Genomic DNA, 20,645 nt, shown 5'->3' on the forward strand with positions numbered 1-20,645 from the left:
AGAATACCGTACAAAAAGTCATGCAGTTTCAGGGAGGCTCTTTATCTTTTTCAAGAAGGAGGTAGCAGTCTAGAACAGCAAACCAGCAAGGTATTTAATTGAGAATGGAAACAATGAAACTGGCTTCCTATGGAGCTGTGCTATGGATTGAGCTCTGTTGTCATTATATTGCAAAACCTCTATTGCCATTACATTGCAAGGGTTCCATATTGCTAGAGTTTCATACCTCCTTAACATTTCTTGTAGGCATCTCCTCTAAGCACAAACTCTTCCTTCTTCTCACAGTAGCCAACAGACTCCAGTTCCCCTCAGCCAACCAATCCACTCTTTTATAGCGCTCTTCTTCTATTGGCTACAGCTGTGGCCTGTTAAAATCAGGCCTGCTCCTAATCTTTAATAATTAACCCAGCTGCAACTCTTTAGGGGATAGGATTACTTTCTATACTACCTTTATTTACTTATATTCTATCCCCCTAGAGAGCTCTATGAGACTTCTCTCCTGCCAAATAAGGATTCTGTTTATACTGCATAACTCATTAAAAGGGTCTTCCTCTTACATTCAGACATGTACATTTTAAAAAATGTACAACAGTTTCTTGGATTTTTTTTACTTTTCCCCCTCTGTCTGCAATTGCCTAGAAGTTTCAACCTGCTGTACTAGGAGAGACAGAGGACTACATTCTTTGAATGTTGGTTGCTCTCTGTTGCTTACAATAGTAAATTCAATTTCACAAATACTCACCAACTACCATATATTTATTTATAACATTTGATATATGTATTTCTATTATTTATTTCTATTTTCAGGAAATACTTTCATGATTTTTTTCTGTTTGGGGGACACAACCACTGATGGAACGAACATTAGGGATTTCTACTGCATGACCCACACAAAAAAGCTCTAGAGGTAAATCTCTGATAGGAGGAGGACCATAGTTTTCATCTAGAGGAAGCTCTGCATGTAGCTAATGGCTTATCTCTCTGGGAAGTTTAACATTAAAGATGGTCAGGCTGTAGATGCTTGATGCTTTCTCTCAGACACCTGCTGATGCCATGATTGCTCCACAGGCCAAAAGGAAGTCAACTCTGAAATACAATCACTAATATGATTAGATGGCCAGTGGTATACAGCCAGACCCACTATCTGCGAGCAGGAGAACTCTCTGCAGGGGAGAACAAGGACAAAATATGGAACTCTCTAATACGAAGTGTTATTTTTTTAAAAAGCATACCTCCCTATCCTGATGCAAGCAAAATGCTGTACAAACTTGAGGTACTGTGAATCAAGAAGACAAGTTCTATTGGAGAGAAAGAAAAGAGTTCCAACTTGACCATTCTGTCTTCCATTGGGGGAAAAACTCCAAAACCGAACACCAGATAAACCAAGGGCTGAAACTGTAATGAGGTACTGTGCCTACCCCAAGGCAGAGTGCTGAAATGTAAACTCCTGCCTATTGAGGCAGGTCAGAGATGGTAGATTACACTCTCATTCCTTCCAGCTTCTACTCTAGGGACTACCATAAATATCATAAATGGCCTCTTTTCTTAGTCACTGGTCTGGAAATTTGCAGTTAATTAATTTTACCCCATTCAACATAAAGGTCTAGGACTCTATCCAATTTTTTTTAGTCAACATCCAGCAATAAATGCAAGCTTCCCCAGGCTTAGCTAACAGTTCATAAAAATGATTGACAGCTCCTTCCAAGGTCTCCACAGATCACCCAGAATCACAGCCTGCCCCTGGAACTGCCGAGGGGGTCTTTTTGTAAATACTTCTTTCATGGCCTTGCCCAATCACACAATTCAATTCAGCATGAATTGAATTTTACTCACCCTCACCTAGCAAAAAAAGAGTATAGGTACTTGGTCAGGAAAATATTTTGAACTGGAAACTTTTTAGGAATAAATTTCTACTAATTAAGTTACCCACACTGGAAGAGGAAAAACTGTGTTCTTCTCTCATCATCCTGGAAGGAATAAAACCCATTTACCTATTTTCTTTTAGAGTTATTTACACTGATAGGGTATGTGCTCTTTCTACCTATTTTAGCTAAACATCTCCATCCAAGAATGCAAATATCCCAGGATCAGGAAAGCACACAGGCTGATTCCAAACACTACTGGTTCTAGCATACAGCTACAGAGAAGACAACTTTGCCTTGCAACTCGTACTTCTTGAACAACCTGCATCTTCTATGGAGTCAATGATTATAGAATAAATATATCAAAGGGAACAAACTTAAATAGTAAATATTTGACAAAATATGCATAAATATTCCAGTTAATATAGCAAACATAAGGTCCTCTTAACATCAAAACTCCACAAAAGCACAACTGGCATAACTACTTCTCGGCTTTCATGCTTTTAAATTACTTCAACCTAGACAGAGTTGAAGTTGAGAAACAGAAAGAGACAACATTTTATAGTAGAAATTACGATGGAAACCAAATTGAAATGCTAACTAATTTAAGCCCTGGTGCTGCAACTGCTTTGCTTACACATCTGTTTGCAAGAGAAAGGTCTTAACCACACAATGAAATAACTCTGAGATTCCTGTTTTGGAAAATGGGATGAAAGAGTTCTTAGAGTACCAGAAAACAAGGGTTCTGTCAAACAGTAGTGATAGCCTTAAAATTTTCCACATGTACTTCTGAAAAAGAAAGGGTTGATTTGTAAAACCTAGTAAAACTCAACATCGAACAAAACAACATTGTCTGGGTCTCTTTATGTGGCCTGCCTGGGAGACCAGCCAACAGACTGATTTAGTTTAATATTATACAGAAAACTGACCTGTAAAATCAATCATGGTAAGCTCTGTGCAGAAGTTCAGGTCAAGGGTGAAGTAGCCAGTTGTCAAGTGTTGTTCTTGTGTTAATAGTCCATTCAAATATGCAGTTCTTCTCGGTAGTTCTCTCTTTAGATTGAAGATGCCTGACAAACAAGAAGCTGTAAGTTAACATCATCATTTCACTGATCCTAAAAAGCCACCAGAACAAAGTACTGGAATGTAAACTATGAAAATGCAGTTTTCATTGAAGATGACAAGGGAAGCTCTCTTTGTTACTTTTCGACCCTCCGACCTCTCAAGAGTCATGCCAGAGTTGTCAGGTTTTTCTAATTAAGTATTTAAGCATGAAACATGTTCCACATACAGTCATTCCTTCTAAGAATATGAAAGAATACAAGGAAGAGTGGCCAAAAATATTTTGTGCAATTTATAGAAATACCCATCTACTATGAGGTGCACTCTACCTGCTGATGTGCACATTTCGTCTGGCTGACAAGGATACTCATTATCTTTGAGAAAATGATGAATAATCTTTAACTCCTTGAGAAATTACTGCAAATGAAAGCCTGACAATGATGGGCTGAACCTGAAGTGATTCATTCTAGTGAGGTGAACAGAAATTGGAATGTATCCCTTCCATAGCCCAATATTTTTGGGTAACCACTTTGGTGCTTATGGCCAGGCAGGAATCTGTATTTCTTGGTGTCCAGGCATCACCTCACCCAGACAGAAGCCTGTGCACCAGAGTCCTCCACACAAAAATCCTTTTCCCTGCTCCCTTTAGGCTTCCCATCAGGAAAGCCTAAATAAATATGGAGGCCACATACATATGGCATTTTGGGATGCAGATGTCTATCAGCATCTTTGTGAAACCTGCCAGACCTTCTTAATTTGCTTAGCTTTGTAAGAATCCCCTGGTTGTATACCAACCCCCCCAGTTACATTTGCTGTCTGCACTGAGGTATCAGTCAAAACCGTTCATCTTTTAATTTGCTGGTTTGCTACACCCTGGAGCACATTGCTTATTTGAAACAGGTAAAAAGCTTCTAGGGAGAGTTTATTATTATAATATCTCTGCATTTGGGAGACCCTATCTGGAGGGGTCTCCACTGGTACACTCCACTGTTACAGTTCTGGTGTGCCCACCATAAGAAGAACATAGAAGTAGTGGAGCAAGTTCAGAAGAGGCCACAAAGTTGGTAAAATGACTGGAGCACCTTCCCTACCAAGTCAGGCTGAAAAAGTTGTGTCTGTTCAGCTTGGAAAAGGTTGTGTGGAGACCTACAGCAACCTTTCAGTGTCTGAAGGGGCAAACAAGTGATGCCAGAGATGGACTCTGGCAGGAACGTAGTGATAGGACAAGGAGTAAAGGGTAAAAACTGAAAGTGGGAAAATTTAGGTTAGATATTAAAAAGAATTTTTTCACTGGTGGTGAGGCACTAGAACAGGTTGCCCAGGGTGGCTGTGGATGCCCCAACCCTGGCACTGTTGAAGGCCGGGCTGGATGAGGCCTTGAGCAACCTGGTCTAGTGGGATGTCTCCCTGCCCATGCTGGGGAGAAATGGGATTGATCTTTAAAGTCTATTCCAACACCTTAGCATTCTATTACTGTACTAAAATACTCAGATACATGACAGGTTAAGCTAATTGGATAAAAAAGACGCTGGCCCTCAACTAGGAAACTAATTGCGTTTTTCGTCCTCTTCCCTAACCTTAAGTTGCGAGCATCCTGCGGTAAACACCACAGCAGCAGCCCCTGCCTGGCCCCGCCTCCGAGCCGGCCTCAGGCCAGGCAGGGCCCGTCGTGCTCGAGGCCTCGGGAGGCACCGCCCGCCCGGGGCGGAGCGGAGCGGGGCCGAGCGGGGCCGGGGGCGGAGCGGGGCCGAGGAGAGCGGAGCGGAGCGGGGCCGGGGGGGGAGCGCCGAGCGGGGGTGAGGGCGGAGTGGGGACCGAGTTATGTCCAAGCACGTGTTTCTCACGGGACCCCCAGGTAATGGGGGCGGGAGGAGCCTGGGGAGCCGGGCAGGGGCGGTGGTGCGGCCGGGGGGATGGCCTAGGATACGGCCTGGACTGGCCTGGCCTTGACTGGCCCGGCCCGGCCCGGCCCGGCCCGCCTCGCCTCGCCCGGCCCTCCGCGGCGCCGGCGGGGCTGTGAGGTGCTTAGAGCCGGGGGAAGGCAGCTGCTGCTGGGCCCCGGGCTCCGAGGATGCCCCGGGAGCGCCTCCAGCTGCAGCTGGGCCCGGCGCCGCCCGAGGTTCCACGGCTGCGGGCCCGGAGGCCCCCTCCCCGGTGTCGAAGTCAGAGCTGTTGCACTAATTAGTTTGTTCCTAATAAAGTGCCACTTTACCTCTCCATACAGTCCTCCAAGGCATGCACTTTTCCAGGCGCTGCTGCTGCTTTGTCCCTGGCTTCTGCCTTGGAGTTCAGTGTTGGGGAAGAAAACACCACCTGGACAAATAATTCTGTTTCGGTATAAACTGCAGCGATTAATAATTTCGGAGAACTCATCTTTCCTGTAACTTAATTGTAGTGATTTAGCACTTCCAGCCTCAGTGAAGTGCAGGTGTAGGTAATAACTAGTGTCCCGGATGGGCAGGCCTTGATTGAAGCAGTGAAGTAGTTTGTCATGATAAGGGAATCAGATTATTGTGGAGGCTGAGTGGGACATTGTATGAGGGTCAAACTCTACGGTTGAAAAAGAAATGAACCAGTTGTTATTATTGCAGAGTTTTCCTTTGTGCTGTGGGAGTAAAGCAGTGGGCCTAATTCTCCTTCTTGTGAACATCTTGCAGATGCTTGTTTTTGACTGGAATTAATTTTAAATGCTGCTGTTGGGCTGAGATAGGAATACATTCCACCCATTTCACATTGGCTTTTCAACCACTTGAATAAAGGCAGCCTTTCAGGAGATGCAGAGGTTAGGACTGCTTAGGTCTTCTCCCTTCATTTACTTGAAATTGGATGTACTCTTTTGATTAGCTAAATGTCTAAATTCAAGCTTCCTTAAATTTAGTTTGAATCACTCTAGCTTGTTTGGCAGTTTACTGAATGAATGTAAAAAAAAGTAGAAATAGCAAATCCATTTAGCAAAATTAGTATAAATTCACTTACAAGAGACAAGGCCTTAAAAAGATGTTAGGGTGCCACATTTGTAATTTGTTTCTGTTTGCCAGGAAGCCCTCTTCGACAAATTTGAAAAGTTTGCTTAGGTATTTGAGTAAATTCCTTTGAAACCAAGAATATTTTGTCATTGGTGTTGACTGTTAGGAAAGCAGTTCCTAGATCTGCTTAAAGTCTAAATTAGAAATTTGGTGTGTGCATGTTGAAATGATTTCTGTTGTCATCTTTAGGCATCTCATGTTTGGTCCGTGTTCCTTATTTCCAGGATTTTGAAGGTTTATTCTGCAGGATTATTTTCTATCATCTGAATTTTTTAAAGCAGTGGTTAAAAATGAAGTGATAGCACTAAATTTTGTGAGAGGCAATAAAGATGAGTTTAAAAGGAGATCATTGAGGGATGTACTTGTATAATGGCGGAGGAGAAAAACTGAAAGGATGTCTGGAACATGGCCAGTGTTCACATTGTGAAAGGTGCATCAGACTGTGCAAGGAGATATCAGGTGGCAAGAGTTTTAAGGACCTGTCTTAGGGTAAGAAAATGAAATTATAGGTTCAGAAGATAATTCATGTCAAAAGGGACTTGAGGAAGTTTAAAGGAGTATCAGCTATCAGGCCCGACCAGGTTGCCTCAGGTTTTATCCAGTCATGTCTTGAAAACATTTAAGTATGTGAAGATTTCACAGCTTCTCTGGGCAACCTCATTCATGGCTTCATTGGCCTCACTATAAACAAGCTTTTCTCTCTATCCAGTCAAAATGTCTCTTGATTCAGTTACCAGAAGGAAAAATTTTCTGTTTGACTTTGAAAGGACTTGGTATCTCAGGGACATTGAGTGCTTCTGATTTCTAGGACATCAGTGGAAGAAGTGTGTCCTTTGTGCCAGTTAGGAATCTGATAATAGCAGTCAGATTTGACCTTTTGATCTACAAAGGGGATGAACTTAGCTCTGATCTAAAAAGTAGTGAATATCAGTGGTAGAAAGAAGGATTCATCAGTCAGTCTTCCAGCAAGCTTGGATATCAGTTTTGTGCCACCTGCCTTGTGATAAGTTTTGTGGCCTGCTCATGCATCATCTAAGCAAACAAATTCGTTGGTAGCCTGGGATATTTGTACCATTCTGTTGTGAAGCTTTACAGCGTCAGTACAGCGTGAATGTTAAAAGATACTTCTGTTCTTTCCTACCATGTAGAAAAAGTAATTTGCAACCTTCAAAAGTAATCAATGTTCCTGCTGAACTGAATCATTACTGTGGCATTTAAAAAAATGGGCTTTTAGTGCAGAAGAAGATTAATGCTGTGTGCTTTTTTCTGTTCTTTATTTTTAGGGGTTGGAAAGACTACTTTGATCCAGAAAGTCACTCAAGCTCTAAAATCCTCAGGCGTTCCCATTGATGGATTTTACACACAGGAAGTTAGAGAAGGTGGCAGGAGAACAGGATTTGATGTTGTCACTCTGTCTGGAAACCGAGGACCTTTATCTAGAGTCAGGTATTGAAGTTTTAATAACTGTAAGCTGCTTATTGTTTTATGTGTCTGCTCCAGTCCTTTGGACTGGAGCACGTTAAATGCTCCTCCAGAAGGTGATTTCCAGCACATGTGGCTTTCAGGGTCAAGTTCTTTGCTTGGTTTTTGTGTCCTGGCTGATACCTATATTGTATATATAGGCAGTGTCTGTTGCACAGTGAAATACTGAAAATGTGCTGGGCAGGGGTGTGTTCTCCCTTACTGGCTATTTTACACCAGATAGAGGAAACACTGCTGAGGCCAAGTCCCTTTGGGATGCAGTTAAGTAGCTTATTGTGGGCAGGGAAAAAAGTTTTTTGTGTTTCCACTAGATGATTTATGGAGACAGAAGTAGCAAATGAAAAGGGAAATTGCATATAGCATTGTTAAAAGAACATTTGACTGGTCCACAAAAGTCGCCTGAATTTAAAAAAAAAAAGGATTTCAGAGCCCCAGACAGGGGCCTCTGAAGTGCAGAGTACCTCACACTCTCTCCTGATTCACTAGACTTAGATTTTCATTCTTAGTGCAAAACTTGCTCTATGTCCAGTGTGACCTTAGCATCTCATTCACACAGAGTTGATGTGAAAATAATTTGCACTCTGCTAATAATGGAGGTGCACCTAGCACAGTGTGGTACAGCACATGCAAAGTGAGTATTTTTCCAAGATTAAGGGTTTTGCAGCCCATACTGAGATGATGCTGCTATGATGCTGTCTGTAGTGTCACATAACAAAATTCAAAGATCTAAACTGCAGACATGAGTTTTGATTTCAGTGTAAATGTACCTGCTGACTTTTAAATGCCATTGTCCTTCTGTACAGTGTTGAAATTTGAGCTTGCATGGTTGTGAAGGATGCATATGGTATATTTGTTTTCTGACAGCAAGCTATCTGCTATATGACTTACTGCATGGCTTAGAATTTCTTTCCTTCTTAGGAAGAATTAGGGGATTTGATTTATTTGGATAACTTCCTATAAATTCACTTGAAATGAGTTTTGTGAATTCTCACTAAACTCAGTAGTTTGAAGGAATTGTGTATCTCTTTTTCAGTCCCAGTTCTGATTCTTCTGCTTCAAGACGTGAATACCGGGTTGGACAATATGTTGTAGACCTTGTTTCATTTGAGCAGTTGGTTCTGCCTATGCTGAGAAATGTGAGTATTCTATGCAAGCTGCTGATTAATGTATGCTTTATGATAGTCAGTGTTACTGGAAGGCCCTTTTACACAGCTAGTTTTTGATACTAATTAATGGCCTGTTTGTGTGTATTGCTAGTTCTGACGTAAGTCAGGATCTGGAACCTGGAGGGGCAAATCTGGCTTGTTGCCTTGTCATTGTTGTGGTGTTGGAGAGATTGCAGTCCTGTGAGCAGGACCTCCTTGACCTGAAGAGGCAGCAGGGAGGAAATTTCTTCCTATGTCACTGTCTCATACTGGAAAGCAAACAAAATGCTCAAGTGGCTTACCACAGAGAACTGGATTGAATCAGTGGGTCTAAGAAAAAGGCTTTTGCTGCTGCTCTTCTTTACAGACTTTCCCCCCCCCCCCCCCTTCCTGATTCCTGTCTTCCCAGAGTAGAAGAATTTGTTTCTTGAATCCAGTGAGTATTTTTGATTACCATTGTATAAATACCTGTAGACTGACAATACCAGCCTGATTATTTGGGATTTAGCCTGCTGCACAAGGAGTGCTCTGGCTGTGACAAGACTTTCCACACAATCTTTTTGCTATCCTTTTGCTAATATTGTGTCACTGCTTTTTTTCTTCTCCTTCCTCTCTCTCACTCCAACCTTTCCCCTCTCCAAAATTAAACAAGAACAGATTTGATTTCAGCAATAACATACCACAAACACTGTGCAGCAGCTGCTGAACTGTACTACTAAAAAAATCCTGTTGTGATTTTTCTCCACTGCCAAAGCTCAAGGGGACAAGGAAGAAGGGATTTTTTGGTCAACTTGAAACAAAAAGCCCAAAGAGGTGCAAGGAGCAAAAATGAAATGGAGGATCTGATTCTTGTTTTTGTCAAAGAACATTGAAGTCTGAAAGTAGGAAAGCAAGGATGTTGCGGTAAGGGAGAAGGGAAGTAATATAAAAATGGGACAGCTTTTATATGTTAAATTTCACTGTAACCATATTTATGATGTTAGTAAATAGAAATATATTTTATTTAAAAATACTTCATTAGGCCAGTGCTATACTTGGAATCCTTTTACCACTGAAATCCAGGAGAGATCTTCCTAGAAAGGTGTCAGCAGTGTTGAATTTTTTCCATTACTTACATAGCTTTCTGCAAGTACAAGAAAGTGAGGAGAAGAACTGGGGCCAGCAGAGTCACACAGTGCATGTGCCCATAGAAAGTGCTGTTTATCAGTTTTGTGGGAATGTGGTCACACATGAAGATGACCCAAAATGGAAGAGGAGAGTGAGGAAGATGAGAGAACTGAAGCAAGGAGAGAAAAATGAAGAATGAGGGTAGCAGCATCATAGGTATGTTCTGGTGTGATGAGAGAGTAGCACAGAAGGGACGCATGCCCATTTACGTTTGAGGACAAATTCAACTCTTAAGGCTTTTTTCACTCCAGTGAGAAGGGGCAAGATCCTGCAGTGGAAGATCTCTCTGGTTCTGCAAACTTTATCAGGCAGGACAGATAGTTTTTTCAGTTTTTTTTTCAAAGCAAAATACTCTCTTCCTCAATATGTGACCTAGTGACTAGTATTGGCTTTTTGGCTCACTGATCTATGAAAGGATTTTTAGATAAAACAGCTACTCAGTAGGGACTTAGCTTGAAAGGATTTTAGGATGCATGTTATACAGTTCTTTCACTTTCCCAGAAGCAAATATTTTGCCTTCACAAGGGGATATGTTTTGATCTTTTTTCTTTTTTTTTTTTTTTTTTTTTAGTTTCTGTACTATATGGCTTGTATTGGTACGTATTCATGGATCTATAATGGTTTTGAATTAAGTTGATTTTCTCCTCACTTCTACAAATAATGGAGTAGACTTCTCAGTCACTTTTACCAAAATAGGGTAGGCAGTGCAGTTGAAGAGTTCCTCTGCTTTGTGAGCTGCCTTTTCCTCAGTAGCAATCACCCTTGTTTTCTCCTGGACTTCACTGTTGATCCAACCACCTGCAGCATGGCACTGCTTGGCACAGCATTCTTTCATGGAAAAAACAAAGAAGCCTCAAATGTGGTTAACTGTGTCTCTTTTTCTATCCAGTGGCTAGGACTACAGAATAAGGTGTATTTCAATATGTGTCTGCTCTAATGGGAGAGAGGTTTGGAAATGACTTATTTATTAGCCAGACAGCTTTGAAGACAGCCAGTAGCTCTGAGTGAAATGTTCCATCATCCCAACTACAAGAGGAGAAACTTCCAAATCTAGATTTAATGGAAGTCTTCTTTTTAGATACCTGTTTTGTGTGACTACTGATCACATAATTAAATGTAATCACTACATGCATAATTTAATGTGAAGAGTAAAGTTTTCAAAAATTGCTGACCCTCAGAATGATTGAGAGCTGCTGTAGGCAAAGTGCAGTTCTTAATTGTCAAGTAGCTCATGTGGGACCATTGTGAGATTCTGCTTTAAAGAAAATCTGATGTTAAGGATATTTCCTATTGTAGTTCGTATTTATACTGTGTGGTTGTTTCCATCCTTCCGAAAATCTGTCCTAAAAAAGAAATTACAGATTTATAAGTCTGTCATTTACCAGCAGTAGCTTTAACTTCCCACTTCTCCCCGTATTACAGTTGAATTTGTTTCTTTTGGAGGTATTTCTTTTGTCAGCATGGAGATTACGTCTGTTACTTGTTCTAAGTTTTGCTGTTTACAGTCTCTTGGTGCACTTTTCCACAGGTAAACCATGGTGGTGACACAGAGAAAAGAATTTGTGTCATAGATGAGATTGGTAAAATGGAACTCTTCAGCCAGGCTTTTATTCAAGCTGTTCGTCAAACGCTGGCTGGCTCAGGGACTGTGGTGCTTGGAACTATTCCAATACCTAAGGGAAAGCCACTGGATCTTGTTGAAGAAATAAGAAGTAGGAAAGATGTGAAAGTGTTCAATGTGAGTAATATTTAATATCCTTTAAAGAGCCTTCTGTTCTAGGTTACTGGTTTATATTTGGCTCTGTTTAAAAACTGTTACTGCCAATTGATAGCTGTGGGTAGCTTGCATGAAATAAGTTTTTTAGTTTCCATTTTATTCTTAATGGGCAGGTGTTCACCTTATTAAAAAAAAAAAATCCCATTTGGCATTAACTGTGGCCATCTCACACAGCTGGCTTTGCTTGTGCGGGGCTGCAGAAGTAATGCTATAGTTGTTTTAAAAGGTTTCTTTGCTGTAGTATTATTACTGTATAGGTATTCATTATTCCTAAGAGTTAAATCTTCTAAAGTACAGTCAGATTTTTAAGCTCTTTTTTGTTTTTTCCAGACTAGCTTGCAGAAATATTACCAGTAATCATATTCAAGGAAAAAATAAAAGGAAAAAAGCAGCAGTGGAGTTTGCAGGAATGATTTATAGAAGAAAGAGAGTTGTAAATGGAGTGTATTTTCTCTGGAGTCAGTGAACCAATTTTGGAATTCATTATGTTACTTTTACAGGCATAATTTTCAGAATATTAGGGCCTCAGAGTACATTTCTGATCAATTACAGGGCAGTTCTCAAAAACTTACAACAGCAAAACTTAGCCTGTTCCTAGGAGTGCATGTGTGAGGTTTCCTTAACATCAGTAAGTGTCCTTGATGCTTCACAAAAACAAAGGCATCTCTCACTCCTTTGATTTATGTTGCTTCCTATTCAAAGCTGACTTAAAAACCTGCAGTGCTCAAAGTTCCCCGGCTTTACTTTAATTGAGGGTCCCATCATCATCTTCAGTTTCTGTTTTTATATTAAATGCTGGTTTAATTAAATGCTAAAGCAACAGTAGGAGACAAGATGAGAGATTATTCCTTTCCTTGCATAAGCATTCAACCCCCTTCATTCCTTTCAGAGATAAACCCCCAGGTTTTTCCACTACTGAGCTGATGTGTGTTTGTAGTCTGGCTGTTGAACAGAAATTCATGTAAATGTGAATTTTGTATGAGTGGCTTTACAGGGGTAGGACTGGGGAAGAGGGGATGGAGAAGCCTTGCTGAAAGGACCAATCATTCAGTGGTTGGGTTGCAGTCATGGCAGGATATGGTGCATGCATTTGGTCCTCTTGTGAGAGAAAACAGGGCTGGAAGACAGCATTTGGCTTTTCAAGGAAGCTTTTGAGGCTTCTACTGTCTTGTTTTATCAGGTGATATTCAGAGGGCAGGGGCTACTCAGCCCTTGGTTTTCAGCTGTATCAGTCTGCTGATAAATCTTTCTCTCAAGTACTGAGAGAGTACTCTGGCCAGCAAATTTAGATGGAGCTGTAAATTTCAATGGAGCAGTGTTTTCTCTAGCTAAAAGATCTTTACTAAAACCATGACCCATCCTGTTCATGCTGCTGAGATTAGGACATGCATGTTTCTTTAATGAGATAGACATCTCTGGTGAATCCATTAACCAAAAGCATGAATGTGAAATGTGTGACAGACTGCAGTCATTCCCAGGTGTCACAGACCTGCTGAGCTGAAGTCTTGTGCAGGAGAACATCTGTCTCTCTTGCTCCAGTGATACACTACATGCTCTTTTCCCAGCTGGTTCCAATGTGTGCATGAGCAGGAGCAAAACCCACCCATGGGGAGTCAGAGGTGTCAGTAGCTGAAGTGGATACTGGGTCACCAGCTGTTTTCTTCAAGGGCTGTGGCATGGGGAAACCTGGAGTGCCCAAATCGCTCACAGTCAGTAATTTCTTACTAACTTGCGTGGTGCCTGCAAGTGTACAGAAGTAGGTGGCTAACTTCCAAAAACATTCTGCCTGCTTTGTCACTTAATATGGAGTTAAGCTGCATTCATATAGCTCATCTCAGTTTTTTCATCCTGCTCCTAGTGTCACCAGGACAGTTCTGAGGAGGGAACAGCTGTTTAGTGTTTTGCAGTCCCTTCTGTCTTGAAAGCATATTTTGTTGGTGTAAGTGGGCCCAGATGCCCTAAAAGCAATTCAGCATTTGGTCCCAAATGTTTAATTTATTATGTTTAGGGCACTTAACGATAGGAACTCTGATATTTAACACATTTGTTTCTATTGTTACCCAGTTCCATTTTGCTGAGAATTAAACTTTCCAGTGAAACTACACAGGCTCTTTTTGCACTGCCTGTGTCTGTGTAGTTCTGCAGACATGGTGGCATGAATAGGATCAGGTTATCGTTAGCAGCTGGCAGATAATAATTTTCTCCCATTTTCCCATCTATTAATTTTGCTTGCTTGAAACCCATTAGTGAAGTATGGTTGCATATGCCTATTAAGAAAGAAAATAGTTAAATGGATAGGGAGAAGAAAAGGTTCCATTTGAACAGATTGTACATGAGTGGTTTCCTTGATGGTATTTTTAACAGTTAGAGGAAGAAAGCTTTTGTCCTCTATAGTTGCCTGCTTGGAGTCTAGGTGGCAATTTCCTCCAAATTACATAAATGCTTAATATAAGCAGCATCTACAGTTATTTTCAACTACTTTCTAAAAACATACCCATCTGTTTGTACATTCAGTACAGATACTGGGAGGTTTGTTCTCTCTGGGAAAGCTGCCTGCACAGAATGTCTCCACATCTTAAGAGGAGACTTATATCTATCAAACAGCCTTTGTAAAACAGTTGTGAAAATTTCCTAGCACTTGGCGCTTTCTCTCTGCTGCTCTCACTGGACTTCTGGCATATAGGTATGGAAAAAGGATAGATAAAGTGTAGTATTGTTTCTGTTGGCTGTGAGGGAGTGGGAAGAGCTATTAAATTGTACAGAAGGTCCTTTGAAAGTCAGGATATCAGTACATTTGCTGTGAGATTTAGTTTGGCTCCTCAGTGCTGTGTATTGTTTACCTCGGGGTCCCAATAGCCTTACTGAAGAGCATTCTTTGTTGTCTTGCTCTCTTTGTTTTTGTGGGGTTTTCTGTTTATCTTATAAAGCTTGGGCTGATTCTCAGTAAAAACAGTGACATTTTCAGACAGATCTTCCTTTTCATTACTCTTCTCCCCTGCCCTTTTTTTTTCAGTGTCACTTTTTCATCAGTCCCATGTTGATCTGCTATCTTGAATTCAGTGGTAGGTGAGACCACTGTCTGTAGGTTTTACAGTGTTGGTTTAGAGCACTTGGCTAGGATGTGGGTGACTGTAAATAGTGTGGTAGCTCCTCAGGCCAAATTCCTCAGATAGAACTGTCACCTATTTAACAACAGCAGTAACAATAATAATAGTAATACCTTGTCTTGTTCATTATTGACTGTAGTACTGGAAGGGATACAAACTCTTGTGCTCACATCCTAAATGCAGATACAGGGAGTGCAGTGGAGCCTTGCTGGTAGAGAGTTTTATGCTGTGCATGATGTTGTGTCTCTTTCCTCATCAAACAGCTTTTCTACAACTTTGCATGAGTGGCCGTACTTATTTTTTCTGCTCATGTGTCTTTGTCTGATTTCTTCCTGCCTTCTCTGCAGGGATCTGAACAATGGGGAAAAAGACTTTTTAAACTGAAGCTTTTGCTGATGCTTCACAGTTGCTTGTTACCCCTTTGCAACTGCAGTCACCTCCCCAGGTTTTGTTTGAGTGAGTAATGCATGGCACTGTGGGTCACAGGGCTCTGGATCAGGACCCAGTCTGTCAGGAAGGGATAATTTACACACACATAGCCCCCAGCTCTGTGTCCCTGGGAGCTGAGCTGACTAGCAAGCACCAGCACTTGCTTGGCAGTTTACACTCATCTGTATTCACATATGCTGGATTTAAAGCCCAGCATTCCCATGGACTGGTCAGCCAAAGGCATATCTCAGTGTGCTACAGAACACCCCAGCTTGCTGAAATAGTTTTATTTCTTTTCCCAGGTGTTTCTTTCCTGTAGCAATAAGGTTTCTCAGAGTGCAGACTTATGCTGCTAAGACTGTTTTAATTTTTTTCTTTGCAGATGTTTTTGACTAGGTCTGTCATCTTAATAAATACAACTCTTTGAAGTAATGAAGGCATAAGAACTCCACTTTATATTAGGAAAATTAAATTTGGTAGCTGAAAAGGATTTCTAGTAGTGACAAAAGTACATGCTGGTTCTTTAAGTGATTCTAATTAGTTACCCAAGTCCTGAATAAAACTGCAAAATACCACAGACAACTAAATCAAAAGATCACTAAATATTCAATTGCAGCTTTTGTGGGTTTAGCATACTGTGTTCTCAGTAGCAGAAGAAGGCAGGTGTTTGACACTCAACATTCCTGCACTGAAAAAGAAATGCATTGGAATTTCTGCTTTGATTTGTTTTTGAAGTAAACATTTGTATAGAAGCTATTCATGAAATGACATCAGTTTTAATTTCTCTTTCTCTAGGTTAGTAAGGAAAACAGAAACAGCATTTTGCAAGACATCTTGGCAGCTGTGGAATCCTGCAGAAAATGAAGACCTTTTTTGTCCTGTAAACACTAAAGCTTTCATTTCAACAAAACATTACAACATTTTGTGGATGGTTTAGAGTCTGTCCTTCCTGGTTTTGCCCCCTTGAGGCTTTACTGGAGCCTTCAGGGTAAGCAGAGTAAAGCTGGTAATACTCTAAAATGGGATGTCAGGATTGTAATGTATTCAGTTCACTGAAACGAAAAAAAAAATGAACAGATGTGTAGCTAACATCCAGTTCTAATCTGGGAGTTTGGAAGTTAGGTGGTCAGCTCAGATCCAAGTTACATGTGAGAACAACTAACTGTAAAATCTGTTTGAGATGTTAGTCTTTCTGAGTGTGTTCAGATCAATTCAATATCTGCAACATAGCCCTGGTGCAACAGAACAGAATCCTGTCCAAATGTAGATGAGTCCTGCCTGGTTATGTAGGAATGTAGCTGTTGGTGACCCAGCTTAGGTGTATTCAGGTGTGTTTTAGCATGGCTGCTGACAAATCAGCAGGTAGAGGGAATAAGCAGATGTGCTCTCTCCTCCTACCCCTAGGCACCCCTGTCTGCAGTTGCAGTATAAGGAGGGTTTTCCAGAGTTTCAAGGAAACGAGTGCCATTTAAAGAATTCCATTTCAGTAGGAAAAATAGCCAAATCTACCCTCTCTTACATGGTCCAGACACTAATTGATAAGAGGACTGCATTTTGAATTAATTTTCAATTTTCTGGTGGCAGTCCTGTCCCATACCCCATTACAAATAATATATATAAAAATGTTCAAGTCCATGAAATTAATCAAATCTTGCGTTTTTCATGCTGGGTTTGTTAAGTCATGATTGCATTTGTCTGTATTAATTTTACAATCTGTTATGTTTATTGATACTTATGATTGTTTGGGTTTTTTTGCCTTATTCAATTCTGTACATGGTTAGTGGTGAAATAAGAAGTGTTTGAGAATATTAGACATTGTGTTTCCCTGTGAGGAGTGCAAATGTGTTCAGCAAAACTGCTGCCAGTTATAATCAGTTTTGCATGTTTGAAAACAGAATTCCCTCCCAGGTTCACATTGTTCATTGTAAAATTTATGGTCATCTCTGGCTGAAGAAAGTTGTTAAAAATTCAGTTGTTTCTTAACTTTTTTTCTGTTCAGTTCAATGATTGTTAAAATGAGCAAACTATTTAAAGGTATCTTCAAGAATGATTTTATTGATTTATTTCCGTAAAACTGACACCCAGAGTTGTATAGGGCTGGATGAGGACAGGTATTTTTACACACACCCTGCAAACACCTCCTAGGAGCATAGAGGGAATGTCCTTTATCCTTCCTGTATGCAGAACAAGGGTCTGGTACAAGCATTGCACCTCCACAGGTGGTAGGAAGTGCATGCCATGTTAAAGGATGCCATGGGCTCATTCCCTCACTGCCTTGTTAGGACTACCCATCTGCCCAAATCCATTTAGATGGTAGTACTGTCTTCATCATGTTTGGGGAAAAAGAAGACTCCTCTTAGGGTCTCCACTTGGTAATGTACAGCTCGTGGCTGCTGTTTGCAAAATAAGGTTGTGCTCCAAAGGCACACTAATCCCTTAATTACTGCAGGCATTCTACTCAGACAAAACACCTTTTTAGATATCGAGGACTTGGGGCCAAAGTAAACTTTGTCAGGGCTGTGTGCCATAGGTTTTTGAACAGAAACCTCTCTGCAGCTAAGTCTTGGATGCCCTCCTGTTTCAATGTTAAGTCTCTTAAGCTGCAAGATATGCTGCAAAAGAATAGTTCTTTCAATGATTAAAAAGTTATCCAAAATCTAGCACAGTTTTAGTGGGACTGCTGTTGAGTCTTAAATGAGGAGTGACCTTTAAAGCTAAATAAAAAACTGAGAGATTTAACATTTCTCTGGTAGAGGCCGAAGAGGGGAGTTCTATTAGGAGTCAGTCTTCTGAATTCTGGTTCAGTCAGTATTGCTGAGAGATCACTTAAAGTGGTGTTTATTCCCCATAAAAGTAGATATATTGCCCTGCATGTAGTGCCATGATGCCTGTTGTAGTTCCATCATTTAGTACAGACAGAAGAAAAACAACCCCAAACAATTACAACAAGAAGTTAGGAAAACTTTTGATCAGTGCCTATAGTACTTTTAATCCATTGTCTCATGGTTTTGTACTGAGGCTAGATAGTCACTAGAAAATGCAGGTGGATTTTTCCTTCTCTGGAACTCTGAGTAAAATATCAGCCCTTTTAAACTAATGCATATTTTTGCTACTGACATCAGTGTATCTTGTTTTCTGCTACCTATCTCAAGATTGGTGTCATTAATTTGTTGTTCTTTTTTAAGCCTGTTTTCTCTCTGAGCTAGAGTGCTTTTCAAGAGACATAAAGAGAGATTCTGTGATCTGTGTTCAGCAGAATGTAGATGACCTTAACAGTCATGTCTGGCCTTTAAATCTCAGATGGTCCTGAAGATACAATTTGCCTGTTTCAAATAAACATAGAGTGAGTGAAAAAGTTGTATGTAAGTTTTCATGACAACCTGTGTTTACTTTAAAGGTAAAATTTTATTGTCTGGTCTTGGCACTAGTAAAATACTTTGAAGGCCTTGATAGCACTCTAACAGCAAATGGAGCATTCACAATTCCCCTGATGGGCTGATTTTATTAATAGCACACATTTGGTGAAAAGCACCTCTGATGTACCAGCTAGATTCCAGATGACAACATTAGTGCACCTTCAGGTTTTAATTGGTGCAAAAAAGGGGTGAATGTGAGGTACCAATTACTGTCTCAAAGCCTGAGAATCAAGGACGTTTTTGGCACAAGTCTTGTAATTCCAGCATAAAATTGCACACAGCATGGAATAAACAGGGTCTGCATTATTTATCATGCATTAGGCAATTTTCGACTTGTAAAACTGAGTGAGAGAGGTGAATCTTTGATACTGGACCTACTGCAAAGTTAATTATAAGTAATATGTCTGTGTTGCAGATTTAAGGATGTACAAGCACTAGTGAAACATGGTAATTAAGTACCAGCTTCTAATCCAGGGAGCAATCTAAATATGGCAATAATTGGGTATTTTAAAGAAATGTATTGAAAAGAAGATGATTATCACATGCTGGAGAATCTCACCGGTATTTCTAACCTTCTATAATGAGCTGCACAAAATTCAGCTAATCTTTAACTTAAATTTTCCAGTAAGAGAAGAACCATCACTTGGTGGGCTGGAGGCAAATGCAGGTGACATTTCTTGCCTTATTCTAATAAGCAGTTTTTATAAAAAGCTGTGAATGGCATCACAGAGTGTCTAAGAACTTAATAGTGTCAGAATGTCATTCATAGATATTATCTAGTCATCATGTCAAGGGAAAAAGATTCACACTGATAAGTCTTTTTCACTGAGATTTGTTTTCAGTGAAGTGAGTACCAAGACTTGGGAATGGGGTGAGACTTAGCAGCAAGAACTTCAGTTCCTCACAGGGAAGTTGCATGACACTGCAAAATGGAGGGAACAGCCAGCCCAAGGCTGGGGCTCGCCAGTGTTCCTGGTGGATGTGAGCAGTTCAGCACCCTGTGCTTGGCTTTAGTAAAAAGTTACTGAAAGTCTTTTTGCCAGATCTTCAGACTATCTTTCACCATTACGAGTGTAGCAACTGGCTCTTGCTATATGATGTAAACAAGAGTCTGTTTGGGAAATTTTAGGAAAACAAAATGTGAGGAAGGTGAGTATCCCGTGCTTAGTGTGAAGGCTGAAGTACTGTGCTTATGTGTTTTACCATATACTCATTATCCTCCCTCCTGTAACCTGTTGTATTGTTCCTGTTCCTCTCTGGTTGCTGAGGCAGTGTGAATAAAATCACTCTTCGTGTTTCCTTTCAGCAGTGATGTTATCTGAGGTTAAGCTGGGGGGAGGCAGAAAAAGCCTCCATCTCTTCATCCCTTCTGACTTGTCTGTGAAAGAACTGCATGTACAAATAGTCTTGTGGATTGAGCACTAGATTTCCTCGAAGGATGCATTCAGCTTGCTAACAAGATGGGAACATCACTATTTTCATGTTGTAGCAACAAAAACGTTCTGGACTGGCTGAGTGAGGTAAGTGGCCTCTGCAGCTGTGGAAAAATCACGCATAGCACCTGATGCAAGAAACCCTGATGGAACTCTTGGTAAATGGTCCTTACATGGTGGTAGCAGCATCCTTCCTGCATCACAGCTGTAGCAAGAGATCAGACATGTAGACAAACTGTTAAGCCTTAGCAACTTTAGGGCCAAGTTGTAACAGTATTCAGCATTGTGAAGCCCATCAGCAGGATCACAGATGACATAAAAGCAATGAAAATTGCATTTGCTTTTAATTTAAAGGCTGAAACCTGCTCCAAAAATGGTGTATTTACATCTTGCAACTCTGAGGCACCTCATGTGTGAGGTTAAGTATCAAGCTGTTTTTCAGGAGTAAAGGTGTCACTCAAAGCCTTCATATGTATGTAGGTGCTGAGCACTCAGGTGCCTTTTGGTGTTATGCAGAGCTGTTTGGAGCAGCTTATTGTTCAAATTAGGCTTTGTGTAAAGGTTAGGTTCCTATTTATTAGCTTGGTGTGCATCAGAGCCCTTAAATGCACCTTCTGTCCCAAGCAGAGTGCACTGGGTGTATCTCTTCCTCATGCAAAAATGGGGGAGTCTAAGATGTGTTTAAGCAATGCAACCTCATGCCTACTTGCAGATTTCATTTCTAGCCATTATGTTAGTT

At 40.7% G+C, this 20,645-nt stretch overlaps 1 protein-coding gene across 3 annotated transcripts; it reads left to right on the forward strand.

Moving 5' to 3' along the window:
* Window positions 1-4,647: 4,647 nt before the first annotated feature.
* NTPCR (nucleoside-triphosphatase, cancer-related) lies at window positions 4,648-19,778 on the forward strand. 3 transcript variants are annotated; one of them, XM_071431949.1, is made up of 6 exons: window positions 4,648-4,779; window positions 7,234-7,396; window positions 8,466-8,568; window positions 11,273-11,482; window positions 14,976-15,084; window positions 15,853-19,778. In XM_071431949.1, exons 1-6 carry the CDS (start codon window positions 4,746-4,748, stop codon window positions 15,855-15,857), a joined length of 624 nt encoding a protein of 207 aa, XP_071288050.1. In that variant the 5' UTR covers window positions 4,648-4,745; the 3' UTR covers window positions 15,858-19,778. The 3 variants fall into 3 exon arrangements, with proteins under 3 accessions (XP_071288050.1, XP_071288058.1, XP_071288067.1); XM_071431957.1 differs by lacking the exon at window positions 14,976-15,084 and having other exon boundaries at window positions 15,853-18,416; XM_071431966.1 differs by lacking the exons at window positions 11,273-11,482; window positions 14,976-15,084.
* The last annotated feature ends 867 nt before the right edge of the window (window positions 19,779-20,645 follow it).

The sequence above is a fragment of the Agelaius tricolor genome, unplaced genomic scaffold (genome assembly GCF_023055355.1).
Source record: "Agelaius tricolor isolate 1412-34295 unplaced genomic scaffold, bAgeTri1.0.p SCAF_1, whole genome shotgun sequence".
Lineage (NCBI taxonomy): Eukaryota > Metazoa > Chordata > Aves > Passeriformes > Icteridae > Agelaius > Agelaius tricolor.